Raw genomic sequence first — 13800 nt, 5'->3', positions numbered from 1 at the left:
CGGTTCCCAGCAGATCACCGAAGTCAAGCATCACTGACTGTGGTCAGTGTGCGGGTGGGTGACCACTTGGATTAGTCTGCGTAGGGACCGAGGGTGTGCGGTACTGGTCCTCGTTAAACTGTGCTACCGTAAAATGCTCGACTTCACGCGCAGGTCGTCGGGCTACCGAAGCGGGGGTGCCATCCCCTCCGCAGAGGATCAAAATTGTGATGGCATGTCTTCGGATCATCCTCAGGGATGTTTCCCAGACCGTCGCCAATAGCCCATTGTGCAGCTCTAGTGCGACGTAAATTAACAACAACAACAACAACAAGAATGTAACAAAAGCGCAAATTGACACAAAGCCCAAAAGGCCCGTACTGCAGAAATATCGCACCCATTCATCAACGATCACTTTCGTTTGTAATGTCTTTATTTGAGATTGCTCGTAAAGATTTGATTGAGATTGTTGTTGTTGTTAATTTACGTCACACTAGAGCTGCACAATAGGCTATTGGCGACGGTCTGGGAAACATCCCGGAGGATGATCCGAAGACATGCCATCACAATTTTGATCCTCTGCGGAGGGGATGGCACCTCCGCGTCGGTAGCCCGACGACCTGCGCGCGAAGTCGAGCACTTTACGGTAGCACAGTTTAACGAGGACCAATACCGCACACCCTCGGTCCCTACGCAGACTGATCCAAGTGGTCACCCACCCGCACACTGACCGCAGCCAGTGATGCTTGACTTCGGTGATCTGCTGGGAACCGTGTCTTAACGATCAGTCCACTGCGGGACTGATTGAGATTGATATTAGTCCCTGTACTTGAACTTGTATCGTCAGGCTGTACCGATGTCGTGAACTTGTCTCGCGATCCTCGCATGAAGCTCAAATCTCAACAAAACCGTTTATTATTTTTTTTTTGTCTGCTGTTTGTCAAGCCTCATCTATCGGTTTAGTTAGTGGAATTAGAGAGTTATAAGCTTTGATAAAGAGCATGTCGCTCGGTTTCTCTTTCTACAATCAACAATCGCACTGTTTCGTAAACTGTAAACAGCAATTTAAATTTTGTTTTTCCTGGTTTTATACAAATAACAATTAGTTTAAATGTCTGAACTCTTGTTAGATCCCGACATTCGCTTATGGGTTTTCCTTCCCATTGTTATTATTACTTTTCTTTTCGGTATAGTTCGCCATTATATATCGATATTGTTAACATCTCCTAAAAAAGTTGAACTTCTCCAAGTACAAGATAGGTAGACTTTTAATAAAATATTTTCTTTAATTTTAGCTAAATTTCTATTTATATTATTTAGTAGGAAATTTTTATATGTTAGTTTAGAGCTGCATGGAAGAAATCCTGCATTCTTATTTGATTCCAGGAAAATGTAAAAATTTCGCATTCGAATTTTCTTGCATATTCAAACTATGACTAAAGAGAATCAATTGGAAGGGGGAGATTTCTGTATCGCGATCTGTGACAGAATGATCTCCAAGTCTTGACAACTTACGGCAGCGGCCTGCGAGAAAAAAAGAAGAAAAAAAAAACATCACAGAAGGGGACCAACTCGAAAAGTGTAACACTTATCCACCCTCTTGCCAACATCCACTTTTTTTTTAATTTTATTTTTTTTAAATTTGCAAACTTAAGCATTGGCGCATCAAATTGTAGTTGGCCCTTTTCAGCTTCTTTTATTTCTGGAAAATTTAATTGCCTGTTTTAAGACACATTAATATAGATTACTCATAAATTTTGGAAAGAGGTTTAATTAAATTAGTTTCTATTTGAACCTGGGTTTAAATTTTATTTTCAAAAGATGTCCACTTTATTGTTATTTGCTAAGCCATAATAAATTAGGGGATATTTCCGTATCATGATCTGTTGCGCCAACTACATTTGCCAAGTTCCCAAATAGATTTTAAACTTGCCAATTTTTTAAAAAAAAACATGTAGATGTTTCTCCAGGGGTTGTTATGAGTTATACCTTTCGAGTTGTCGCTTTCCGTGATGTTTTTTTTTTAGTTTCTCGCTGGCCGCTGCTCGGAAGTTTACAAGACTTGGCAATTATTCTGCCACAGATTAGGATACGAAAATCTTCCCATAATTTTTCAGACTAGTTAAAAAAAAGAAATTATTGTCCAAATTTTTTAAGATGTATTTAATTAAATCCGTTCAAACTGACCTTAAATCTATTGTTCATTAAAATGAAGACACATTATTTACGAATGTAATGTACTTTTCCACGGAATAATTTGTAAATTAGGAAAAACTTAATTGGTCATTTTAGAACACATTCATGTAAATTATTCCTAAATTACTCGAATTTACATTTTGAACCTTGATTAATACTTTATTTTCAAATGATTTCATTACATTTAATTTTCACTTATTTATTATTATTTGCCAAACCTTAACAAATTTGCATAACTATGAAACTAAATGAATTATATCTCCAAAAGTTTGTATCAATGTTTTTATTTTATTCAATACAAGTAAGGTAAATAAAATGTGTTTTTGAATTTGTCACATGTCTTTTTCATAGCAATAATTTGTAAATTATGCAAGATTTAAATATTTTTTCTTCTTAAGATATTTGATTAGAAATTAATGATGAATTCTATATTAATATTACTTAAATTAATGTCTTCTTGACCAATGATTTACATATGTTATAGCAAAATGTTTTATATTTTTTTAGCCAAGCGATAATTCGGAGCAGGCTACTTAGGGAAAATGGAAAATACATTCCGAGACAGGTTTGTTAATATTAAATTATGTATTTTTTATATGTAGTTTGTTAATATCTAACATGTAACATATTAAACATCTAACAGAGTTTGCACACGCTGGGATTGTAAACAGGAATTGAAACAAGAAAACCATGAATTGTCAGGGAAAACGAGATTAAAAAAAAGGTAAGGGGAAAATGTAATTTCCTCCCATAGCTGGGAAATTTCAGGAAATTTGACACCATATTGCATTACGAGATTTCTCTTTTTTGTTTTCAATACCGTAATTTGTGCTTGTATGATAGAAAAAAAAATATAGTCAGATATTTTTCTGGACTGACCATCATTAGGTGTGTTCTCAAGATTCTTCTATTAGTCTTAAACATTGCTGGAGTGTTGTCGATTGGATGTCTGAATTAAGGAAGTTGAAATTTCTGTTTTCAAAGTATTGACATGTTAGTTTCTTTTTTTTAAAAATCAATTTTGTTTCTCAATTTTCATTATCTTCGATTTATTATGATAGATTATCGTTTTATAGTTTTGGGTAATACATTAATTATCGAATTTTTTTTAATCATCTGCTGTGTTTATTTATCTGATATCTATAAAGAAATGGTATTTTTTAATTGAATTACTTCTTATTTTGCTTGGAGGTTCAGTATCATTTGCAAGATTTGACTCATGGGGAATCATATCTACTTTCATTAAAAAATCTTTTATTCTTTGTTTTTAATTATTTCTATACTTAGAAAGGTTTGTCACTTGATTAAACACATTGTAATTTCAATTAAATACAGATTATTTGTATGAAATTTTATTAATTTAGTTTGTTTAAATTATTTTTTTAGGATGACTTAGTTGTTGAAATTTTATTTTATTTTATTGTATTACAATGTCCCCCATTATGTTTCGTTTTATTGCAACTTTGTTCATATTTTAGTAATTTTTATTTTATAACTAATGATTAAAAATATTATGTTTTTATTGTTTATTTAAATATTTTTGTTTATCTGCTGGTAAAAAACATTATTTTTTAGTTATTTATCTTAACTTGCATTTACCCTTTAAAAATATTTTTTTTTAATGTTAAATATGTGTTAAAATAAATAGAAGGATTTATTATATTTATTTTTAGCTTACTTTCAGTGCTACACTTAAGTTAGTTCCAGTCTTTTTGTAAAACGATGCTCTAATTTTTTTTTTTATGCATCACTATTAGCTCTGGTAAAGCACAAGTATTACTTTCAAGCTAAGTACGTCTTAGATTTAGTTGTTATAACATTATGTTATCCCCAACATGATGCATTCTAACTTTTTTGGGCCGTTATTATTTTTTTATTGTGATTATTTACAAATTTCAAAAAAGTAAATAATTAGTGCATTAGAATAAAAAAATTTTGAATATTCAATTAAAAAAATATTATATACAGTTTTTTTTTGTTGTTAGCACAGCGTTTTTGTTATTTTAAATTAGCAACATATATTTTTGTTATTATTTATAAAGTATCTTGCAGAAAGATACTAGTGGTAGAGAGTTTTGTAGCAGAAAGCTCGGAAAAATTCCGCTGCAGGGCTTGTGTATAACTATTATTTTAATAACAAATAAATACATACTTTTTTACAGGCTTTCCTGATGCGCAAACATTATTTTAATAATGAAGATCTGGGTTACTTCAAGACTCAAAAGCGTAACCCCCCTGCCCAAAACCCAATGACTGATCCTAGTATGATGACGGATATGGTGAAAGGAAACTTCACAAATGTTCTGCCCATGATTATAATTGGAGGGTGGATCAACTGGACATTTTCTGGATTTGTAACAAGTATGCATAAATTATGTTAATCTTTGTTCAATTTGATCCCAGGGCTCATTAATTTTACTGGTTCTGAACGTAAAAAGTCATATATTAACCAGATGTCTTCTCTGCATAGCAGCTACATGCCAAGTTTCCCTCTTTTTTAACGAAGAATCCTGTATTTTACACTTGTTTATCCGTATTTTCTCAAATTTCTTTGTATTTGTTGATGAAATTAAAAAAAACCTTTTTTTTTGCCAATAAAATATCCACTGATGGCAAAAATACTTCTCTTATTCCTCAACAGATGGTGTTATTGCCAGTACTTCAGTATGATGAGTGCTAATAGTTTAAGTAATATAAATAATGATTTAAAAAAATCTTCTTTAGATTAAGATTTATATACATATTTTTTACTTCGCTAAACGTAAGTGCTTATGTTATTTCCAATTTTGAGTTCTTATTTTTGACTTACATGATGATGCATCAGAACTTTACTCGTAGCCTAAACAATGTCGATAGTAAAATCTCTGTTATTTTATTTCTCCAACGTTGAAGGATATGGCATAGCAAAACTGGTTTTTTCATGTTGCTAGATAGAGAAACAGCTGTATCGGAGAGAAACATTTTCTCAATTTTGTCTGTTTTTACTAAGTGGGTTAAATCTGAGTCCGTCGACTGTCAGGGAGGGTAGCATCTCTTCACACTAGGGCTAACACAATAGACTGAAGAAAAATATTCTCTTGCTGACCAGAACCGAAACCTATCCTAAACAATGACCTCCGACCCCTACTTGAAATTATTTTACCACATTATCATAGTCACCTCCACGGGTCCAGACGTATGGCTAGGGGAGTTCTTAATTTAGACAAACTATATGTACTTAAGAGTACGTATAGACAGTAATACTAGAGTGTCAAATTGAGATCATGTATGAGTGATCTTGGGACGTTGGAGTCAGACTAGGGTTGGGTTTTTGATGTCAAAAACTGGTTTCTGACAAGACACTTCAAAAACTCGTTGAAAAGTTTCAAAAACCCAGGGCAAGTTTCCTTTTTGACATTAGAGACACTTTATTAGATACTAAATCAAGCCCAATGCTTGCATTATATACTTCTATGGTTATTCGATTTATAGTACATATCACAGATAAAAAAAGTCGCCAAAATTATTGAAACTTTTAATTGGTGTTTCTAATGGTAATCTTATTTTGTAATTGGTAATTTAAGACCCATATTGTAACTATTGGATTTATGTTGCAGGTTATAACTATGAGTTGTTAATTATTATCAATGTAACTATTGGGTTTATATTGCTGGTAATAACTATTGTTAATTAGTATCAATCTAAATTTTGATTTATAATTCTTGTATGTTACAATTTAGGCAGAGAATTATTTAGATTAAGTAAAATTAAAGTGTTTGCCAATAATTATCTGAACTCAACTTATAATTTTTTTATTGATTCTCAATATTTGTTGTTATTAATTATATTCATTGGAACAGAATGTCTTACCAGGCAAACAAGGCTTTGGAGGAAATTTAAGCAGCTATGGGGGAAATTTTGATCTAAAAAAATTTGTGTATTTATTACTTTGAATTCCTTAAGTTTATAAAAGGGATTTTAAATTTAGTTTAATAAATTATCATTATTTCAATATATTTTGATTTCTATTACTTTATAACACATATGCTCATTTATTCAAGAATTTTGTGAAATCAAATGAATTTTTATCTAATTTAAACTCTATTTTCCAAAATATATTTTTTAAAAATTATTGTACTGAATAAAAAGGCTTAAATTTTTTGGAAAATTTTGATCCCATAGAGAAATTTTGTTCATAGAAGAATATTAGGATATGAGAATTTTCTGCACTCCTGTTTATATGTACATGAATATTTCCAATATTAGTGAACTAATGTTAATTATATTAATGTATAACTAATTCATTGATTAGTGAACTAATTATAATTTATATAAGATATAAATGTTTGTTTAAATAAGTCAATAATTTCAAGAATTTTATTAAATTACTATTAATATTTAGTACAGTTATTAAAATAAATTTCCTTGTGACATGTTATTTTATTATGTATAATAGCTTTCGAATTTTGGCCTTATTCACAAGAAAATGAAAGATGAACTTGGAGTACAGAGGGCTTCAACTTTTTTTTATTTATTATTATTATTATTTTAGTAATTGCATGCTTCAGGGGAAGGAGCAGTTAGAATGGGAGTAAATGAAAATTGATTTTATATATCATGAATAAATTTATTGCTGAGTGTTTTTTTTATTCATCTGATTGTTTTTGTATTTTTATTTTCAATAATTTGACAAATCAACAGTTTGGATGCAGTATATCGATTTTACACATTTTTATTTATAATTATTTAGTATTTTCTACATCAAAATTGGGCTTTTTGACAGTAATTGTTAAACAAAAAGAGAGAGTTTGATATCAAACTGATTGATCACTTAAAATTTTATATGTATGTTTATTTATAAATACTTCTTATTTATAACAGCTAATAATTATTCTTACATTGAAATTTTGGGTTTTTAACAATCGTTCAAAAACTATGTTAAAAAGTTTTTTTTTTTGACATGACGAACATAACCATGGTTAAAACCGTCAATCGTCAAAAATTTGTCAACCCACAGACAGGCAGGCTCATTTCATACTCGGTACAATCTCAGTGACGGTCTTAAATGGGGTAAATCATGTCTTAAATCAAAAAATTTTTTCTTTAAAGAATTTTTTTTTGCTGTACCATAACGTTTGTAACACCATGTACCGTAATATTTTCTAAAATGAATTTTATTTAATAAAAAATACATAAATGAGTTGTGCATTTACATTTTAATAAAAGTGATGTTATGCCGAATATTTAAAAAAAAAAAGTTAAATTAATAAATTATTTCATATTTGTGAAGTTGTTACATTTAATTTCATGCAAAATTATATCTAGTGGATTAATATCTTTGAAGACTGGATAGTATTATACCTTATAACTTTTTTCTTGTCATTCCTTATATTGAATTTATTATTTACAATTATAAAGTACTGCAGTTCTTGGGTGCTGTCCTAAGCTTTTACAATAATGCTGAGATAATTTTATTCAAAATATTTGTATTGTCATATTTTTAGTGATCATGATAATATTCTTTTATTGTAGCTGCAGTAATTGAGGGGATAGGGTATTCGTGTCCAAATGAATTGACCCAGACTCGAATCACAGCAATAACTGTTTGATACAAATGCTGTTTTCTGCTGAGACTGACCACATTGCTGGCACAAAATATACTCAGTGGGAAATGAATCATAGGTTAAAATTCCCTCCAGGCTAATGGTTGGGGTTTTTTGTAATTTTCTTTTCCATGTTCCCCGAATGTGGGTCAGTTCTATCAAAAAGTCCTCCACGAAGATTAGTTTATCTCCCGATGTGTAATAAAGAAGTGTTTTGTTTTCTGGGCTGGGATCAAAGTAACAAAGCTATGGAGTTAAACATTGACAGTCTTATAAACTCACAATTGGTTTGACTGTTCAACAACAGTTATAAAATGAAATTACATATTTTTTCATTATCCAAATTTATCAAAAATAATATTTTTCCTCTTTTTAGCCAAAGTTCCTTTTCCTCTGACGTTACGATTCAAGCCGATGTTGCAGAGAGGTATAGAATTGCTGTCGCTCGATGCTTCCTGGTAAATTAGATACATGTTTTTAAATTAATTTTAAATATTACGTGTATTTAAAAAGAAATTGTTACGTGTTTCATAAATTTACTTAAAATGAGTTCGAAAACTATCTTTTAACATAATCTCCCACATTAGATTTTGGCAGGAGGGTGAGTGAAGAAAAGTGAAGAAGAAAGGAATATTGTCATCGAGACAATATTGTCATCTAGTTTTTGGTGGTTTCTTTTATATGCTAAATCACAAGTTAATTGGACTACCAGTTTAGAAGTTATAGTGGTTTTCTATATAAAAGGTCTCTAGTTTAAAATTCTCTCCTCAAAAATTAAAAGAGAAGTGTCAAAAATATTTCTTTGAACATTTCTAACTGTAATTTTAACTATAACTTTCTAATAATTGAGTAATTAGTTTCCTGTATAGTAATTTTTTTGCTGATGTTTGGTCTAAATCTGTCTCATTACTATTACATTAATTTTTACTGTCTCATGTTGCATATATTTTTTTTAAAATTTTATTTACATAGGGTGAGTTCAGCATCTTGGTACTTCTTGAATGTCTTTGGTCTTAGAAGCATTTATGCCTTAGTCTTGGGGGAGAATAATGGTGAGTTGTGCAAATAATTCATGAAATTTTCATCCTAATTTAATAAGCATGTTTTAGAATTTTTTTAAAAAACATTGTTTGACAGAGAATCATCTATTTTTCATCATCTGTCATCTATTTTTATCATTTACTAGAGTTGCTGTGAAAAAAATGCTTTCTTTTCAAAAGGGAAAGAGTTGTACTTTGTGATACTATTCACATTTTAATTTTTAACTTAGACAATCATAATCAAATTTACAATCTGAAGTCAAACATTTAAACCTAACTACATCCTATTTAATATATCTTTTTGAACACAGACAGCTTAATAGTATCTTTTTTTCTCCCCAGATAAATACATTGTGACCCATGATACTTATTACAAGGTATCTTCCATATTAAGGGGAGAAAAATAAGAAAAGTAAAATTTAACTAAAAACTCAAGCTGATGCTGGTTTGGAGTTCTTAAGAATTTTATTTTATTTATTGTTATTGCTTATTACAATTTTTTTTTGTATAAGATGAAGCATGAATATATTGAATTATGTGCTAAATTATTACATTTGATTTGAGTTTTGGCTATATTGCACCTCCAACTAAGTGGATATTTTACAACTAGGCTCACAATTTTGTTCTGGTGTAAAAACTAGATGTATAAATGCCACTGTCCTTAAGGTATGAGAAAATGTTAGAGTGATGATTATCTCCAATTAGTAAAAATAATGACGGATGTAAGCTACCAAAATGACACAGTCTCTGATATTTACATTTGCCGCACTGGGTTAAAATATTTATAATAGTTAGAGGTTCCTTACAATTGGAACACTAAATTATTAAATTATTAAATTAATTATTCTAAATTATTAAATTTAAAATAGGCATTTGATTTCTGTTTGTCTTTTTATTATTACATTTATTAATATCTAAGGGTAATATGAAAATTATTTTTTTCTCAAAGCTGCTGATCAAACTCGTGCAATGCAAGACCAGATGTCTGCTCCAGCAATGGCTATGCCTCCCGATCCAAAACAGGCCTTCAAGGTAAGTTTTACATTTAACCTTTGACTTCTTTTGAACAACTATAAATTTTAATCACAATCCTAACATTTTTATAACCCCTATCTAATGCGAACAAATTTTACTTAAGGCAAGGGGTGTGACTTCTCTTGTTTTCCAGTGACGCCAATGAACAAAAATTCGACTTCTGTCACACCCATACATCACACCTGTTTATAGAAAGGACACATTCATTCATCCACAGATCGTAGTTTTGACCTAAACTAGAGAACAACCAATTCAGTAACCCCAGAGGTATAATTTATTATGTAAACATGGTGGACTTTCTGACACGACAGATTTAACATGCATCAGGCACCATTTCCTACATGGGGAGATTTTGGCCGACTGGATTCGAACTCCCGTTCTCACTAATGTGAGTCCGGTGATCTACCAATAGGCTATCCTGGCCTAAGTGACTCTTATATCAGTCATAAAGAATTGGTTTTAATTTTAGCTTTACTATTAGGTTTGAAGATGACTTTTGTCTAGAGAAAACGGATTTGACTCATTTATTTAATTTTGAAAGAATTTCTGGGTCCTGTTTTTACTCACTGTCAGGTTTGAAGATGACTCTGATTTGTGATCTCCATCAAGAGCAGTAAAATATTTCTGTTTACTTTAACTCTCTATCTGGTTTAAAGAGAACTGTTTAGGGAACTCCATTTTTGTTTAGTGCTTAAGTAAGCTGAAAACTAATATTTTTTTCAAAATGTAATTGCAAAAACTGAAATAATTTTTTTTTCTTCAAACATTTATCATGGTGCATAGCGTTTTTAAAAAGTGCTTATTTTCAATTTTTGTTTTTTAAAAGCCCTTAAAGGTGCTTTTTGTAATGGGGCCTTTTTTTAATGTCTTTAAAAAGTGCTTAATTTTCCCTTTTCGAAAATGAGATTTTTTTCCTTACCATGTCGATTTTCGTTGCATCGTATGCAAAAGCGTGGTTTTCATATTGTTCTATTTGACGTTTTCACAATTCATTCAACAGAGCTCATTCTAGACAGGGTTAACAGGGCGCAGCACCCTGCTGCCCTTTTAGTCAAAAGAATTCACCCTGTTTGCCCCTGATGTAAATTAGTACCTTGATGTAATAGACTCCACACCCTTTTTGCCCTTTCTTTCCTCAACCCTTCTTTATTTTTTCTCCGAACTGTACAATGGATTTCTTAAATTTTCAACTCTTTTTATTTAGTTTGTCATTGCTGTCAATACATAGATTTATATGGGAAAGGAAAAGTAGCTATCACACCCCCTTGTTGCACTTGTCTTTGAAAGTTTGTAGTTGCTTCCACTATCATTAAATCATAATTATTATTAATTATTTTAATTATTAAATCATAACTACAGACACTTAAAAACATGCATTTATTATTTTATTAATATATGCATGCATTTTAAATAAATTACTAAGCTAATTAGCTCAATAACTCGGTATATATGTTAATTCATTAATAAAAATTAGTAAATATGATCGCTTTGCTACTGTTAGTAAAGTAAGAAAAATAAATTCTTTTACTAATTGACAATGTTTTTTCATAGAACATAAGCCCATAGAAAGAAATTATTGCCCTTTTCGAATAATAATGCCCTTTTTTTAACTTTTGCACCCTGCCCTTTTTTCTGCCAAGAATGAGCTCTGCATTCAAACACAATGCATTTTGGCTTACTGTCACCCAGTAGCATATGAAGGAACCAATTATTTTACACGTTTAATCTAATACTTGCGGGTCCGCATGTGTGTATACTGAGCTGGGTTCGGTGAGATTCTTGCACTCTCATGTGCAGCTCTGCTGCATTTTGTAAGATATTCTCAATTTCAGGCTTGATTCTCCACCCTACCGAAAAATCTTTTGATATTTTTATGGTAGCTAATATAATCAAGAAAAGAGTTCTTTATCAGAAATTAGCTATTTTATCATGATCATGTAAAGTCTTTGAAAATTATTTTGCATTTTGTTAATGTACATAGTGCTTAAAAAGTACATAAAATGTGTCTATTTTTTGTTGAAAGATTTGGCTACGTACCTTGTTAATTTAGAAAGGTTGTTTGCTTAAAACACATATTAAATCGAGCTCTTTATGTAATATATTACCTTTTTAAATGCAGTTATCAACCAAAATTTTATTCTTTTAATCAAGGGTTATTATAAGGTTACAAAAACAACCCTAGGTTAAGAGGACAAGGTTGGAAAAAAATATCCAGCCTATCTAATGGATTAAAAGAAATTTACATTTCCATATATAGTAATTGTTTGTGCTGGTCCAAAATGCTGGTTTTGTTTCTTTACTCTGCACTTTCATCTAAAAAATTTTGACTTTTGTTTTTAAAATTGTAAAATGAAAGGTACGCCAGTCATTGATAAATGAACAATAAAATTTTATTTTTAGTATTTTCACGGACTTATCTATTTAAAGACATCAAAAAGACTATCTATTTCAAGACATAATTTTAAAGAAATTATTAATTTTATCAAAAGCTCATTTTTTTTAACTTTTAAAATAATTTATGAATTTGTGTTTTATTATTTATGAAATAGGGATTGTGCCTTTATTTTAAACAAGGAAAAGGAAACATTTAATTAAATTGTGAAATTCAGTTAATAGGTGGAAGCACAGTTTGTTTATTTGAAGGAAATTCAAGTATATATTTTTCATATTGTAATTTTCAGTATGAAGTTTGCACTTGATTATTTAAATCGAAATTATTGAAACTGATTGTTTAAATTTAAACTATTGCATTTGACTATTGCGAACTATTGCAAAAAAATAGATTTTGTAAGCAGAGCATCCTTCTCGTGTTTTGAGATATAAAATATGTTATTGATAGGCGATGAACCACAATTTCCAACATTTTAGGGCATCATTTATGAATTATTTTCAAATTCATCAGAATTTTCGTCCCCAAATGAAATTTATCTGCACTCATAATATATCTAATAAATATCTTCATAAACAATACTTTTGTCAATAATATTTATTGTGTGTTGATCATTATTGTAAACTCAATGTTTATGACAGAGCATGGTATTTAGCATAAACATGAAAATAGATTTTTGTGACACATGATATTGAAAAAAGATTGATATTTTACAAAATATATCAATGTTCTCCTTATAACACTTTCCAAGTGAGGTTATTTTATGAATTATTCCATATATTTTATAATGTAATTTATCTTAGTGTCACCCATAATAATTGATGCTTCATGACACATCAATGCATTGCCAAGCTCTCCTTATAACTGAGTGAACTTATTTTATGGATGATGGTATTCTAATTTTCTGTTTCAAATTCAAACTTAATTTAAACTTTTCAGGCTGAATGGGAAGCTTTAGAAATATGTGATCACCAGTGGAGTTTAAAAAACATTGAAGCTGATTTAATAGGAGTGCCTCCATCATAAAAAGAGCATTTAATGAACATAATATAGAACAATTCTTCTTATTCTTATCATTGGTATCTAAATTTATACTTATTTATTATTATTATTAATCACCTTATTGGTGTCAAATGTTCATTATCCATAAGTGTTTAGTTCATTGTTAATAATAATTGTAGCCTTTTAATAATAAATCGGAAATTAAATTAATATGTGCAATTGTTTTTTTTCCCACTGTCTTATTTATTAAATTTATTTTTTTAAAATTAGAAAACTATTTCCAGAGATGATTATTTTGATAGATATGATTATTACTTTTTTGAAACTGACAGTTAATTGTCATTCAAAATATATTGGTTATTCTTTGAATTAAAAAAAAACTTTTTTGTCTGGTAGAATTATCACCTCCTGTTTAATATTTATACATATGAAGATGTTAAATATATGTGCAGTAGGACTTCTATAATCCGAAATAATTAGGATTAGACTTTCTTCGGATAATCAGAATATCATGCATATTCATGTGATTTCAAAGTACACATCGGGATTCGTATTCACTAGATTTAAAATTACTCAT

General features: G+C 29.8%; 1 protein-coding gene across 1 annotated transcript; it reads left to right on the top strand.

Annotated features, from left to right (window-relative positions):
• Positions 1–940: 940 nt before the first annotated feature.
• Positions 941–13433, top strand: EMC3 (ER membrane protein complex subunit 3). Its single transcript, XM_087168457.1, has 7 exons — positions 941–1239; positions 2683–2740; positions 4338–4536; positions 8134–8215; positions 8730–8809; positions 9747–9829; positions 13161–13433. The coding sequence occupies exons 1-7, from the start codon at positions 1091–1093 to the stop codon at positions 13245–13247; spliced, it is 738 nt and encodes a 245-aa protein (XP_087024583.1). The 5' UTR covers positions 941–1090; the 3' UTR covers positions 13248–13433.
• The last annotated feature ends 367 nt before the right edge of the window (positions 13434–13800 follow it).

This window comes from Parasteatoda tepidariorum, chromosome 7 (genome assembly GCF_982258835.1).
Source record: "Parasteatoda tepidariorum strain Cologne lab strain chromosome 7, Ptep-v5.0, whole genome shotgun sequence".
Classification (NCBI taxonomy): domain Eukaryota; kingdom Metazoa; phylum Arthropoda; class Arachnida; order Araneae; family Theridiidae; genus Parasteatoda; species Parasteatoda tepidariorum.
This window is presented reverse-complemented; position numbering and strand designations above follow the sequence as displayed.